Source organism: Aquarana catesbeiana, linkage group LG11, assembly GCF_042186555.1.
Source record: "Aquarana catesbeiana isolate 2022-GZ linkage group LG11, ASM4218655v1, whole genome shotgun sequence".
Lineage (NCBI taxonomy): Eukaryota > Metazoa > Chordata > Amphibia > Anura > Ranidae > Aquarana > Aquarana catesbeiana.
The window spans coordinates 86,290,310-86,307,057 of NC_133334.1; the positions used below are offsets into that span (position 1 = coordinate 86,290,310).

Here is a 16,748-nt window from a genome sequence, read left to right on the forward strand (position 1 = left end):
CCACCATTTCAATCTGTAGGGCCTTTGCTTTAAAAAAAATATATAACTGTGATAGGTAGTGAGGAGTGAAATAAAAAATTTACACCCTTAAAAATCCTGAAGGCGGTCATTGGTTTTCGGGGTCCTGTACATGGCTAGGCTCACAAAAAGTCTCACACATGAGGTATCCCCGTACTCAGGAGAAGCAGCAGAATGTATTTTGGGGTGTAAATCCACATATAACCATGGCACGTGTGAGCAATAGATCATTTAGTGACAATTTTGTGTAATTTTTGAATCACTTGTGACAAAAAAATAAAATATTCAATAGGCTCAACATGCCTCTCAGCAATTTCCTTGGGGTGTCTACTTTCCAAAATGGGGCCATTTGGGGGGGGGGGGGGGGGGGTAGTTGTACTGCCCTGCCATTTTAGCACCTCAAGACATGAGATAGGTAGTCATAAATTAAAAGCTGTGTAAATTCCAGAAAATGTAGTTTGTAGATGCTATATCTTTTGCGCAAACCAATAAATATACACTTATTGACATTTTTTACCAAAGACATGTGGCTGAATACATTTTGGCCTAAATGTATGACTAAAATTGAGTTTATTAAAAAAATGTAAAACAAAAAGTAGAACATACCATTTTTTTCAAAATTTTTGGTCTTTTTCCGTTTATATCGCAAAAAAATAAAAATTGCAGAGGCAATCAAATACCATCAAAAGAAAGCTCTATTTGTGGGAAAAAAAGGATGCAAATTTCGTTTGGGTACAGTATTGCATGACCGTGCTATTACCAGTTAAAGCAGCGCAGTGCCAAATTGTAAAATTGTGCCAAATCCTTCGGGGCTGAAGTGGTTAAAGAGGAAGTAAACCCTGATGGGTTTTACTTCCTCTTTGTTTCCCTGCAAAGGTAAAGCATAATGGGCTACTATGCATCGCATAGTAGCCCATTATGTGTCACTTACCTGAAACCGAAGCCTGCGATGTCCCCGATTTCCTCACTGACAGGAAGCGTCCATTCTTCACCCCTCTTCCTTCCGGGGGCCGCGAACTTCGGCTCTGTGACTGGCCGAGTCGCGTGCTGCCAGTCACGGCATGACCCCAGATTGAAACGGCACAGCGTGCCCTTTCAAGAGTGCGCAAGCGCCGAATACATTGGCGCATGCGCAGAAGACGGCATTGTTCGGGGACATAGTAAATATCTCCTAAACCATGTAGGTTTAGGAGATATTTCAAGCACCTACAGGTAAGCCTTAAGCTAGGCTTACCTGTAGGTGAAAGTGGTCTGTAAGGGTTTACAACCACTTTAAGGTGAAAAACCATGAGGGTTTACAACCCCTTTAATTCTTAACTAAACAATTATATGATGTCATATGTGACTAGAGATATACTTTCCTGTAATAAGATTATCTTAATGATAATGATGTAACATTTTTCTCTTTTACTCATTACATTCAATGTCTTCTGATAATCTTTAATAAAATGCTTGTACAATAAAAAAGTAAATTTTTCTAGCAAGTTTAAAGGCACATTGCAAGTCAATAGAAATTATTAACGAAAAGGAAAAACGCAGCAAGTCCGCATTTAAAACCTTAGATTTTTCTATGCTTTTACCTGCATTTTTTAGGTTGGTGACAGGGTCTCTTTAATACTAGCCATGCACACAACCATTTCATGCACTTCCAACCAGATCTTCAGTCGTAAAAACAACAGTATGCATCAAGTCTACCTACGACCAAAACTTTCTATTAAACAATAAATAGCGTTGATGGTGCGCTGCATTGACCACTTTGATAATTTGTGGAATTAAAACCTGGATTGAAATAGTGCTAAATTGTTGGTGTACAGTCAGCATACATGTTACTTCTAATGATAGGAGCAGGGCTGCTACCAGCCTTAGCTATGGGTGGTCTAACTACGAGTACTATAACAACAGGTGCTCAAAAGAAGCCAGCTGATATCTAATGGCTTATAAAGGAAAGGGATATCCCAACAAGGCATGACCATGAAATGAATATAATACTGAACCTGAGACATGGGAGGCTAGAGACTTCTATACAATGAGGCCCCTAACTGACTATGTCCTCCACTTGCCATATCAGCTATTGCAACACCCTCATATTTTTCACAGCTTAATCCTCCATGGACCTTCACTACTATTGGTATCTCTATCAAAAACAAATCCATACCTGGCATATTGATCTATTTTCAACACACATGAAGGTTCTGTAGTGCATTTAAAAACAGGGTTTTTTCATTATTGAATTCTAAAAAGAGTAGTAAGGGGCAAACTAAGGAGATATTGGAAAACATAGGATGGTAGGAACTCTTAGACATAGAGATTTTGACTTTAGTTTTTGCCTATGTAGTTTTTCTTGTATTTCACATATTTACATCCCTGATTGATGCAGGACAATCCTACTATTATTGCTGTTACACTGCAGAATAGTCAGACAGACATAAAATGATATCAAGTATGGTACAATAAGCATTGGTATTGTGAATTGTACCTGTGTCATACAGTTACTGTTCCTTGATTGCATACAACTGTGCATTAAGAAGAAACATAACCAACATTGACCACCATTGGTTACCATTGTCTCTGCTTGTTTCAAAAAATAATACTCTGTTCCTTCCATTTCTTGCCATGTCCACACCAAGGTCTTTAGTCTTGCTGTTTTTTTTTTACATGTTATACAGTCTTTCTCTTCCCTCATTCCCCTAAAGGTCAGGTTCAGTCACCAGACAGTAATAATCTGCTCTGGCTGAGTAGTTTCGAGATCCTAAGTCGGAGATATCTACATCTGCAGCGTTCTCCCTGTTTTCCACTTGCCTCACTGGAGCCATCCGAGGTGGTGGAGCTTTATAAAAAGTCCTTCGGACCCCTGGAGGGAAAAGATAACTTTAGTAGGAGAGAAAAAACACAAGGCACAAAGTGATACATGAAGGAGAAGCATGCTTGGGTCAGGTGGTACCTAGGTCTCCATCAGGGTCAGGATCTGCAGTCTCACTGTTTACAGTCAACATGGGATCCCTATCATCTTGGTTCTGTAGTTGAGGGTCCCCTCTCCCTTCTGATAGAGACATTTTCCGAGGCAGAACAAGGCGCAACTCCTTCCAGAAATCACTTGCAGGAGACTGCAGAAAAGAGGCAGTGTCACTAGTTATGTAAACCAATAGACGTTTTACTGTGGGGAAGCAAAAATCTGGATGTTTGAAGGAACTTTGAAAACAAGCTTCCTTATGATAAAAAAAAAAAAAATTAAAGCAGAACTTTACCTATAACAACTTGATAAAAAATAATGTCCTTTAGCAAAGAACATACATTCCATATTAATGATTATGCTACCCAAATTAGTGTATGCTGTAAACTACCTCCAGAATTACTCCTGTTTCTTTTTGCTGGAGGCTGCCATTTTGCTGAAGCTCAGGACCCCTGAGCAGCAGTAAATCTTTAGGCTGATTGCGCTCTACATTTTCAGCATAGTGCCCAAAAATAGAGAGCAACCGAGCACGTGCTAAGCAGGGTGAGACAGTGTATTACTGGATTGTAAACAGTATAGGCACCTATTTTTTATGTTTTACATAGCTATAACTGCAAAGGGGGCCAGCCTAAAGTGACCTAGCAGGACTTAATTTTCTGACTAAAGTTCCACTTTAACAAATACATTCACTATATGAGACCGTTGCACATCATAACTAAATACTTTTCATATAGGGGTTTGACTTAGTACTGCTGGCAGTAAGGAAGTATGTATGCCTGAGCAAAATGTCAGAAAACATATGCAGTACATATCTCCAATACACGCACACACATTTTCCCATGACAGTGAGATGGGACTTCCTGTGCTGCATTTATCAGCCCCATCAATCATCTCTGCCCAATTCACTTCTGTGTTCTACAGAGAATCTCCCCTCTGTGTTATGGAGATTAGGAGAGTAGGGTCTGTTCTATAGTCCCAACGCACTTTCTGTCTTAAAGTGATTGTAAAGCTTCGATTTAAAAACAAACAAAAAAAACCCCATAACAAACATGTCATACATGTCGACTGTGCAATTCGTTTTGCACAGAGTGGCCCCGATCCTCGACTTCTGGGGTCCCTCGGCGGCTCTCGCGGCTCCTCCTATTGTCAGATAACCCCCAAGGAGAAGCGCTCACCCAGGGGGTTACCTTGCGGGCGCACTCCCGAGTCCATTATTCTGCGTCCATAGACTCCGAATGTAGGACTCGCCCCCTCCCGGGTCATTGGATTTGACTGACAGCAGCGGGAGCCAATGGCTGCGCTGCTATCAATCTATCCAATCAATTCAGAAAGCACAGCGCACTTCACACATACACAGTAGGGAACCGAGTTCCCTTACTACGAATGGCGGCGGCAACACTCCGCTATAACCTTCCTAGCGGTAATCCCGAGTGTGGCTCGGGGTTTAATTGCAGTACCATTAGCGGTAACCCCGAGCCACACTCGGGATTGCATTGCAGAATCCTGGTCAAGGTTACTTACCTTGTCACCAGGATCCTGCGATGTCCCCCTGCTGTTTTTGCGGGCTGTGTTCCGGGCTCCGTTCCCTGTGAGAGTCGCAACGCATGGGGGCGGAGCCCGGCGGCAAATTCTAAAAGAACATAACACATACAGTACACTGTAATCTTACAGATTACATTACTGTATGAAATCATTTCACATCCCTTTTGTCCCTAATGCTTTGTCCAGTGCCCTGCATGCACTTTTATAATATATATACTGTTCTGCCTGGAAACCTGAGATTGTCCATGGCAACCAAAAAGTGTTCCTTTACGTCAAAAGTGGTTTTAGACCAGCTAGAAAACAGCGATAGTAAATTAAAACACTTGCAGAACTGAACGATGGTGAATCGTGGGGAAATTCATTTTACAGTGGAACCTCGGATCGCCAGTAACGCAGTTAACGAGCGTTTGACAATACGAGCAATTATTTATTTTAAATCCTGACTCGGTTTGCGAGTGTTGTCTCGCAAAACGAGCAGGATTCAAGCCTCTGCGGTGTGCAGTATCGCATTTGGCCAGAGGTGCAGGGGCGCCGGTGACACTCTGAGCTGTTCGGAAATACTCAGAAATACTCGGGCATTCTCCTAGAACAGATTATACTCATAATTCAAGGTTCCACTGTATTATTATGATATTATTATTTTTTTTATAATTATTTATAGTTATTTATTATATTATAATTTATGATTTTGTGTTTCAACTTTATCATACCCAGGATGTCTACTAGACTCTTGTTTGGACAGATTTAAGTGTTATTACTAAGAATTACAGGCCTACAATATAAAACACCAAATTTCTATGCAAAACAATGTACCGATTTGAGATGCAAAAATCGGACATAATCATACCACCAGGATGGTTAAGAAGCACAGAAGATTTTTATAACTTTTATAACAGCCTACACCAGGGTTTCTCAACTAGGGTTCCTCCAGAGGTTGCTAGGGGTTCCTTAAACAATGAGCAATTTCTACCTCTCAGATAGGTTCCCACTGACACCAACGAACTTTTTAGCTATCTGTAAGGAGGTACCGTATTTATCGGCGTATAACACGCACTTTTTTCCCCTTAAAATCAGGGGAAAATCGCGGGTGCGTGTTATACGCCGATCCCCTGCAATCCCCCGCTGTCAGATCTAAAAAATCGCCGACCGCGATTTGAAAATGGCGCCGCCGGCGCCGAAATACACAGTGCCAGTCCTCGGCTCTTCTCGGCCACTTTCGGCTTTACTCGAGCGCTGCCCGAACCTAGCCGAGTGTACTCGGCTAGGTTCGGATAGCTCCGCTCACCGTCACGCCCATCCCGAGTGGAGCCGAAAGTGAACGAGAGCCGCCGTGTTATACGCCGATAAATACGGTAATTTTTCCCAATGATCACAAGTGTAAGGAGCATTCTTGCCACTGACCATCACACTAATGTATCATGAGCTGTAGATATAATAATTATTAGCAGTGGTTCCGTGAACCAGAAAGTTATTTCAAGGGTTCCTCTGTCTTGAAGAGGTTGAGAAAGGCTGGTCTACACACTCTCCAGTTACTTCCATGGTTGATATAGTTTCACCGTCCACGCAAAAATCAAGCTGTTCTTCCTCCTCTTTCTCTAGAGACACCAGGAGGGAGAGGAGTGGTTCTTATTGGTCGGGGGGGGGGGGTCACAAGCTGGTGCTGACCAATAGGAATTGCTTGGATCTGTCCTGGTCACCATCTACTTCCTGGACTGGGATGCTGGCTCATAGATGACCAATAATGTAAATCCTGCTGCCTGTGCAGTTCTTGGCTGTGTTCACATAGGTCTGCCATAAATCAGCCTCATGTGATGAGGCCCCCCACTCACATTGTTAGAGTCTAGAATGAGGAAATACTCCTTCCTCTTGGCTGCAGCAGACTGATAACATAATATTTAATCCACCTGACCGGAACTCAAGGATGATTTTTGAGTGATAAAAGTGACAGCTTTTTTTTTGAAAGCCTCTCCACAGCACTTGTCCCAATATAGTCTATACCTAAAACTTAATTGACCTAATAGTTAAACTAAGTCCCGTACCATCAACATTAACCCAACCTCCTAAATAATCCCTAACACTAAGGGTCCTCACACACGGGCTTGTCCGCAATACAGATTCCGCTTGCTCAGAGGGGGATTGATCCACTGAAAAACTGACAGGCGGACCTGAACGGAGTGCCCGTGTGAAAGGGGCCTTACCGTTTTTTTCTTAATACTTAAAGCGGAATTCCACCCAAAAATTGAACTTCTGCTTTAAGGGAAGGTGACCCCCTGACATGCCACATTTGGCATGGCATTTTTTTGGGGGGGGGGGGGGGGAGCGGAAACCCTCTTTTTAGAGGGTTCCAGCTCCCACTTCCTCCCGGAGCACCGCGGCGCTGGAAGTAAGTTCACCTCTCCCCCCTCCCTCTCGGCAATCATCTGGGACACGTCACAAGTCCCAGATGATTGCCCGGCCAGTCACAGTGCGCGGCTCGTGCATGAGCAGCGCGTGCCCGGCTGTGAAGCCACAGCCGGGCGCCCAGAGTGACAATGCCGGCGCCGCAGAGAGGAGCTTCATTCCCCCACATCACTGGACCCTGGGACATGTAAGTATCCGATTATTAAAAATGTTTTTGTGTTTTCTGTAAAGTACTGGATTAAAAAATGTTGGCCTTTTATGAATGACTAAGATTAAATAATATACAGCAGGTAAAATAAGTATTGAACATGTAAATATATTTCTAAAGGTGCTCTTGACATATTTTCACCACATGTCGGTAACAACCCAGGCAATCCACACATACAAAGAGATCAAAACAAGTTCAGAAATTAAGTTATCTGTAATAAAATGGGATGACAAAGAGAAAAAGTATTGAACACGCCAACTGAAATGTATTTAATACTTGGTACAAAATCCTTTGTTGGTAATGACAGCTTTGAGACGCCTCCTGTATGGAGAAACTAGTCGCATGAATTGCTCAGGAATGATTTTGACCCATTCTTCCACACAGTCTTCAAATCTTGAAGATTCCGTGAGCTTCTTCTATGAACTCTGATCTTTAGTTCTTTCCATAGATTTTCTATTGGATTCAAGTCAGGTGATTGGCTGGGCAGATTCTAGCAGCTTTATTTTCTTTCTTTGAAACCAATTGGGAGTTTCCTTGGCTTTGTGTTTGGGATCATTGTCTTGCTGAAAGGTCCACCCCCCCTTCATCTTCATCATCCTGGTAGATGGCAGCAGATTTTTATCAAGAATATCTTGGTACATTTTTCCATTCATCTTTTCTTCAATGGCATAAAGTTTGCCAGTAGGGATGAGCCGAACACCCCCCGGTTCGGTTCGCACCAGAACCCGCGAACGGACCGAAAGTTCGCACGAACGTTAGAACCCCATTGACGTCTATGGGACTCGAACGTTCGAAATCAAAAGTGCTCATTTTAAAGGCTAATTTGCATGGTATTGTCCTAAAAAGGGTTTGGGGACCCGGGTCCTACCCCAGGGGACATGTATCAATGCAAAAAAAACTTTTAAAAACGGCCGTTTTTTCGGGAGCAGTGATTTTAATGATGCTTAAAGTAAAAAAAAAAAAGTGAAATATTCCTTTAAATATCGTACCTGGGGGGTGTCTATAGTATGCCTGTAAAGTGACGCGTGTTTCCCATGTTTAGAACAGTCCCTGCACCAAATGTCATTTTTAAAGGAAAAAATCTCATTTAAAACTGCTTGCGGGTTTAATGTCATGTCGGGTCATGGCAATATGGATGAAAATCAGTGAGACAAACGGCATGGGTACCCCCCAGTCCATTACCAGGCCCTTTGGGTCTTGTATGGATATTAAGGGGAACCCCGCACCCAAATTAAAATAAGGAAAGGTGTGGGGCCACCAGGCCCTATATACTCTGAACAGCAGTATACAGGCGGTGCAAACAAGACAGGGACTGTAGGTTTGTTGTTAAGTAGAATCTGTTTGTAATTTTGAACATTTTTAACGTGTTTAGCTCCAGCCAAAAAATCTTTTCTAAGCTTTTTGGAAAACATAGGGAAGGGTTATCACCCCTGTGACATTTGTTTTGCTGTCTTTCCTCCTCTTCAGAAGATTTCACCTCACTTTTTTGTCCCAATGAAAAATGTTTTTTGAAAATTTGGGTTTTTTTGTGGAACAAGGATTGGAAAGCATCAGTGGAAAGGAGAAATTGTTTTCCCATATTAACTCTTACAGGAGAGAATTTCCCTTCCTAGGGGTAGATTTCATCTCACTTCCTGTTGTCTCCTTCCGTTTGCAAGTAGGAGTCGTTTGTAAGTTAGATGTTTGAAAGTAGGGTCCTGCCCTATATACTCAGCAGAAATTTGGGCCTTAGGTGTTGCTGTGGCCACAACACTGTAAGCCCTCACAGGGCCCTGCTGTGAAATATTAGATCAAGAATTGTAATTACATGCCCCTGTTGAACAGGAGCTGAAAAATTAGGCCTTAGGCACTGGTGCTGGTGCCACAACACTGCAACCCCTCACAGACACTCTAGTTGGAACGCAGGAACGAGCCCTGCTGCAAATTATTGCTTCAAAAATTGTAATTACACGCCCCTGTTAGACAGGGGCAGAAAAATTGGGCCTTAGGCACTGGTGCTGGTGCCACAACACTGCAACCCCTCACAGACACTCTAGTTGGAACGCAGGAACGAGCCCTGCTGCAAAGTATTGCATCAAAAATTGTAATTACACGCCCCTGTTAGACAGGGGCAGAAAAATTGGGCCTTAGGCACTGGTGCTGGTGCCACAACACTGCAACCCCTCACAGACACTCTAGTTGGAACGCAGGAACGAGCCCTGCTGCAAAGTATTGCATCAAAAATTGTAATTACACGCCCCTGTTAGACAGGGGCAGAAAAATTGGGCCCTAGGCACTGGTGCTGGTGCCACAACACTGCAACCCCTCACAGACACTCTAGTTGGAATGCAGGAACGAGCCCTGCTGCAAAGTATTACATCAAAAATTGTAATTACACGCCCCTGTTAAACAGGGGCTGAAAAATTGTGCCTTAGGCACTGGTGGTGGCGCCCAGAACCAAAAATGTTCTTACAAGCTATCAGCGTGATGATTGAGGAGGAAGAGGATAATTACTCAGGGATAGTCACTCAGCATCAGCATAGGCAGTCTTTGAAGGGATCTGAGATTTCAAAAAAAATTATTCGGTTACATCAGCATCAGGTGCTTGGTAGCTGGTGGTGATCCAAGACTCATTCATTTTTATGAAGGTCAGCCGATCGACCGAGTCGGTGGACAGACGCACCCTGTGATCGGTTACCACGCCTCCAGCAGCACTGAATGTGCGTTCCGAAAGAACGCTGGATGCAGGACAGGCCAGTAGCTCAATTGCATACTGTGCAAGCTCTGGCCAGTGATCCATCCTCAAGACCCAGTAACCCAGAGGATTTTCGGTGGGAAAGGTGTCCAAGTCTGATCTTGCCCCTAGGTATTCCTGCACCATGTAAAACAGACGCTGGCGATGGTTGCTGGAACCGATCATACCTTGGGGCTGCGGACCAAAAAATTGTCTGAACGCATCGGTCAGACGGCCACCTTCTCCACCGCTCCTTCTTTGACTGACCGAAGCCTCAGCAACACGTTGTCCAGAAACAGGAGTTTGTAACCTCCCAGTCTCTGGGAACGCGTTGCACAGACCTTTCTGCAAGGCCTCCCGAAGATGTTTCATCCTCTGCTCCCTCTGCGATGGCAAGATAAGGTCCGCAACCTTACCCTTGTAACGTGGATCAAGGAGGGTTGCCAGCCAGTATTGGTCCTTCTCCTTGATACCACGAATACGAGGATCCTTACGCAGGCTTTGCAGGATCAGGGAGGCCATGCAGCGTAGGTTTGCTGAGGCATTCGGTCCGGAGTCCTCTGGGTCACTAAGAACGACATGGTCCGCAGCCACCTCCTCCCAGCCACGTACAAGTCCATGTGTTTCTTGGGACTGATCCCTTAAAGACTGCTGCTGATGCTGAGTGCCAGGCTCCACCTCCATACTGACACAATCTTCCTCCTCCTCCTCTTCCTCCTCGTCCTCTTCCTGTGTGATCGGCGGGCACGCAGGAACACTGTCTGGATAAAGGGGGCCTTGAGAGCTAAGGAAGTCCTCCTCTTCCTGCCTCTGTTCTGCCTCAAGTGCCCTGTCCATTATTCCACGCAGCGTGTGCTCCAACAGGTGGACAAGGGGGACAGTGTCACTGATGCATGCACTGTCACTGCTCACCATCCTCGTGGCCTCCTCGAATGGTGACAGGACAGTGCATGCATCCCTGATCATGGCCCACTGGCGTGGGGAAAAAAAACCAAGCTCCCCTGACCCTGTCCTGGTGCCATAGTCGCACAGGTACTCATTGATGGCCCTCTGCTGCGTGTGCAGCCGCTGCAGCATGGCCAACGTTGAGTTCCACCTGGTGGGCATGTCACAGATTAGGCGGTTCTTGGGCAGGTTAAACTCCTTTTGGAGGTCCGTCAGCCGAGCACTGGCATTATATGACCGGCGGAAATGCACACAGACTTTCCTGGCCTGCCTCAGGACATCCTGTAAGCCCGGGTACCTGCCCAAGAACCGCTGCACCACCAAGTTAAGGACGTGAGCCAAACAGGGCACATGGGTCATTTGTCCCTGTCGGAGGGCAGAGAGGAGGTTGGTGCCATTGTCGCAAACCACCATTCCTGCCTTAAGTTGGCGTGGCGTCAACCACCTCTGAACCTGCCCCTGCAGAGCTGACAGAACCTCTGCCCCAGTGTGGCTCCTGTCCCCCAAGCACACCAGCTCAAGCACCGCATGGCATCTTTTGGCCTGCGTACTTGCGTAGCCCCTTGAACGCCTACGGAGCACCGCTGGTTCCGAGGAAGAGGCCATGGAGGAAGAAGAAGAGGAGGGGGTGGAGGAGAGAGGTGTGTCACAATCAGCATTTTGGAGGCGTGGTGGCAGAACAACCTCCAACACTACTGCACCTTGTCCTGCATCCTTCCCAGCTGCCAGCAGAGTCACCCAATGCGCCGTGAAACTTAGGTAACGTCCCTGTCCATGCCTGCTGGACCATGAGTCAGCGGTAATATGCACCTTACCGCTGACCGCCCTGTCCAGCGAGGCATGGACATTGCCTTCCACATGCCGGTAGAGAGCCGGAATCGCCTTCCGTGAGAAAAAGTGGCGTTTGGGTACCTGCCACTGAGGAACCGCACATTCCACAAACTCACGGAAGGGGGCAGAGTCTACCAACTGAAAAGGCAGCAGTTGAAGTGCTAGCAATTTTGCCAAGCTAGCATTCAACCGCTGGGCATGTGGATGGCTGGGAGCAAACTTCTTTCGGCGGTGCAGCAGCTGGGGCAGGGAAATTTGCCTGGTACAATCTGACGTCGGTGTACCAAAAGCAGATTGCCCACAAGTACTTGGCTGTGACACACCTAATTCTACACCTTCATTCCTCTCACTGCAGGTCTCAGAGAGGACTGAAGGTCTAGTGGGGTTGGAAATCTCAGCTGATGAGGAGCAAGGAGAGATCCTCTTTGTTCTTTGGTGTGGGTCTTTTAGATACGCTTGCCAACGAACTGCATGGCAGGTCAACATATGTCTGGTCAAGCATGTGGTACCCAAGCGGGAGATATTTTGGCCACGCGAGATACGCTTGAGACATATGTTGCAAATAGCAGCGGTGCGATCTGATGCACTCGTCTCAAAAAAGGCCCACACCAAAGAACTTTTTGAATAACGCGCAGAGACTGCAGCGCCCTGCACATGTGGAGCTTTGGGGTGTGATGCAGTCAATGTGTTGCCCTTAGGCTGGCCCCTGGAGGGCATCCTGCCTCGTTGGTGATGTGCTGCCGCCTCCTCCTCCTCCTCCTCCTCCTCCTCCTCCTCCTCTCTCCTATCAGGCACCCACGTTGAGTCAGTGACCTCATCATCCCCTCCCTCCTCATCACTGGAGCAAACCTGGCAGTATGCTGCAGCAGGGGGAGCATGACTGCCAGATTGCTGTCCTTCTTGGGCACCCCCTCTGTCCGCGCTCATGTTACTGCCTTCATCGAGCTCAGTATCGTCATCAGAGCCTTCCAAACGCTGGGCATCCTCCTGGAGCATGTACCCAACACTGTGGTCAAACAGTTCGAGGGAATCCTCATGAGGACATGGTGGAGCTAGGGAAGGAGTCACTGATGACATTGAGCTGAGGGAAGAGGCCGCTGCTTTGCCAGACAAAGCACCCTGGGCATGGGTGAGAGAGGATGAGGAGGATGAGGACGGCTTGGTCATCCACTCGACCAAGTCTTCCGCATGTTGCGGCTCAACATGGCCAGCTGCCGAAAAAAAGGCCAAGCGTGTCCCATGGCCACGTGCTGATGAGGATGCACCGTCTCCACGACCAGCACTAGACACAGAGCCTGCTTGCCCTCTCTTATTGGCTTGTGACTGTCTGCCTCTCCTTCTTGGCCTTCCAGACATACTAATGGCCTGTAGCTGCACTAAGCTGGGATAGAACACCTGTAATTTTCTTCAAGTAGCTTTATATACTGTAACCAGACAAGCCTGCCTGTCAGTAGGAAGATAACAGGAACGGATCTAGCTGAACACTGTGAGCAGGACGCACTGTACTAAATGTAAATAGTCTAGCTGCCTGACCGTGGTACTAATAGGATCAAATAGAACACCTGTAATTTTCTTCAGGTAGCTTTATATACTGTAACCAGACAAGCCTGCCTGTCAGTAGGAAGATAACAGGAACGGATCTAGCTGTACACTGTGAGCAGGACGCACTGTACTAAATGTAAATAGTCTAGCTGCCTGACCGTGGTACTAATAGGATCAAATAGAACACCTGTAATTTTCTTCAGGTAGCTTTATATACTGTAACCAGACAAGCCTGCCTGTCAGTAGGAAGATAACAGGAACGGATCTAGCTGTACACTGTGAGCAGGACGCACTGTACTAAATGTAAATAGTCTAGCTGCCTGACCGTGGTACTAATAGGATCAAATAGAACACCTGTAATTTTCTTCAGGTAGCTTTATATACTGTAACCAGACAAGCCTGCCTGTCAGTAGGAAGATAACAGGAACGGATCTAGCTGAACACTGTGAGCAGGACGCACTGTACTAAATGTAAATAGTCTAGCTGCCTGACCGTGGTACTAATAGGATCAAATAGAACACCTGTAATTTTCTTCAGGTAGCTTTATATACTGTAACCAGACAAGCCTGCCGGTCAGTAGGAATTTAACAGGAACGGATCTAGCTGAACACTGTGAGCAGGACGCACTGCACTAAATGTAAATAGCAGGAACGGATCTAGCTGAACACTGTGAGCAGGACGCACTGCACTAAATGTAAATAGTCTAGAAGATAACAGGAACGGATCTAGCTGAACACTGTGAGCAGGACGCACTGCATTAAATGTAAATAGTCTAGATAGAAGATAACAGGAACGGATCTAGCTAAACTGAATACAGTGTATATATATATATGCAACACCTGGGATGCATATATATACACAATACACTGTAAGTGCAGCTAACTGACTGACTGTTCTGCCTAATCTATCTAACTCAAATCAAATGACACTGTCTCTCTCTCTCTCTATCTCTCAGCACACCGGAACACACACTACACAGGGCCGCCGTGCAGGCGGCCTTATATAGTGTGGGGTGTGTACTAAATGCCCTGAGCCGTAATTGGCCAAAGCCACCCTGGCTTTGGCCAATTACAGCTCTCTCTACTGACAGCGCTGTGATTGGCCAAGCATGCGGGTCATAGTGCATGCTTGGCCAATCATCAGCCAGCAATGCACTGCGATGCCGCAGTGAATTATGGGCCGTGACGCGCCACACGAATTTAGCGCGAACGGCCCATAACGTTCGCAATTCGGCGAACGATCGAACAGCCGATGTTCGAGTCGAACATGGGTTCGACTCGAACACGAAGCTCATCCCTATTTGCCAGCACCGTATGCTGAAAAACAGCCCCACACCATGATGTTTTCACCTCCAAACTTCACTGTTGGTATTGCGTTTTTGGGGTGATGTGCGGGGCCATTTGACCTCCAAACATGGTGTGTATTATGGCATCCAAAGAGTTCAATTTTGATCTTATCTGACCAGACTATATTCTCTCAGTATTTCACAGGCTTGTCTAAATGTTGTGCAGAAAACGGTAAACAAGCTTCAACATGCTTTTTCTTCAGCAATGGAGCCTTGTGGGGTGAGCGTGCGTACAGGCCATGGCGGTTGAGGGCATTACTTATTGTGTTCCTTAAAACAGTTGTACCCAGTCTTTCTGAGGCTCTCCACAAGTGGTCCCTGGCTCTTGGACAACTCTTCTGATAATTCTTTTCACTCCTCTGTCAGAAATCATGCAAGAAGCACCTGCTCAAGACCGGTTTATGGTGAAATGATGTTCTTTCTGCTTTCAGATTATGGCCCTAACAGTGCTGGAGCTTTCAGGAGTTTAGAATACCTTCTGTAACCAATGCAATCAGTATGTTTTGCAACAATAATGCCCCGTACACGCGATTGGACTTTCCGACAACAAAACCGTGGAATTTTGTTCAAAGGTTGTTGGCTCCAACTTGTCTTGCATACACATGGTCACACAAATGTTGGCCAACAATTACGAACGTAGTGACGTACCAGACGTACGGCGAGCCGATAAAAAGGCTGTTCAATAGTCAGCATTGATTCCAAGCATGCGTGTTTGGACTTTTGTCCGACGGACTGGAATGGTACCAGCTGATTGGAGAAAAGCCAATGTAGCACCAATATTTAAAAAGGGCCCAAAATACATCCCTGGGAATTACAGACCAGTTAGCCTAACATCAATAGTATGTAAACTCTTGGAGGGGATGATAAGGGACTATATACAAGATTTTAGTAATAAGAACAGTATCATTAGCAGTAATCAGCATGGATTCATGAAGAATCGTTCTTGCCAAACAAATCTATTAACCTTCTATGAGGAGGTGAGTTGCCATCTAGATAAAGGAAGGCCCGTAGACGTGGTGTATCTGGATTTTACAAAAGCATTTGACACAGTTCCCCATAAACGTTTACTGTAAAAAATAAGGTCCGTTGGCATGGACCATAGGGTGAGTACATGGATTGAAAACTGGCTACAAGGGCGAGTTCAGAGGGTGGTGATAAATGGGGAGTACTCAGAATGGTCAGGGGTGGGTAGTGGGGTTCCCCAGGGTTCTGTGCTGGGACCAATCCTATTTAATTTGTTCATAAACAATCTGGAGGATGGGATAAACAGTTCAATCTCTGTATTTGCAGACAATACTAAGCTAAGCAGGGCAATAACTTCTCCGCAGGATGTGGAAACCTTGCAAAAAGACCTGAACAAATTAATGGGGTGGGCGACTACATGGCAAATGAGGTTCAATGTAGAAAAATTTAAAATAATGCATCTGGGTGGCAAAAATATGAATGCAATCTATACACTGGGGGGAGAACCTCTGGGGGAATCTAGGATGGAAAAGGACCTGGGGGTCCTAGTAGATGATAGGCTCAGCAATGGCATGCAATGCCAAGCTGCTGCTAACAAAGCAAACAGAATATTGGCATGCATTAAAAGGGGGATCAACTCCAGAGATAAAACGATAATTCTCCCACTCTACAAGACTCTGGTCCGGCCGCACCTAGAGTATTCTGTCCAGTTCTGGGCACCAGTCCTCAGGAAGGATGTACTGGAAATGGAGCGAGTACAAAGAAGGGCAACAAAGCTAATAAAGGCTCTGGAGGATCTTAGTTATGAGGAAAGGTTGCGAGCACTGAACTTATTCTCTCTGGAGAAGAGAGGGGATATGATTTCAATTTACAAATACCGTACTGGTGACCCCACAATAGGGATAAAACTTTTTTGCAGAAGAGAGTTTAACAAGACTTGTGGCCACTCATTAAAATTAGAAGAAAAGAGGTTTAACCTTAAACTACGTAGAGGGTTCTTTCTCAGCGGGGAGCATTGATAGCTTCAAGAAACTATTAGATAAGCACCTGAAAGACCGCAACATACAGGGATTTATAATGCAATACTGACATGTAATCACCCACATAGGCTGGACTTGATGGACTTGTGTCTTTTTTCACCCTCACCTACTATGTAACTATGACTTGTGTACACACGCTCGGAAAATCCGACAACACATATTTGTTGGCAGAAAATTTGAGAGCATGCTAGCCAACATTTGTTGGCGGAAAGTCTGACAACAAATGTTCGATGGAGCATACACATGGTCGG

The 16,748-nt window shown here is 45.6% G+C and overlaps 1 protein-coding gene across 1 annotated transcript in view; it reads right to left on the reverse strand.

Moving 5' to 3' along the window:
• Positions 1 to 695: 695 nt before the first annotated feature.
• The window catches only part of SIGIRR (single Ig and TIR domain containing), a 48,641-nt gene continuing 32,588 nt past the window's right edge, over positions 696 to 16,748 (reverse strand). The window contains exons 9-10 of the mRNA XM_073604688.1: positions 2,960 to 3,122; positions 696 to 2,869 (exon numbers count right to left, since the gene is read on the reverse strand). Coding sequence (XP_073460789.1) covers positions 2,706 to 2,869; positions 2,960 to 3,122 — 327 coding nt within the window. The 3' untranslated portion in view covers positions 696 to 2,705. The remainder of the gene's footprint in view (positions 2,870 to 2,959; positions 3,123 to 16,748) is intronic.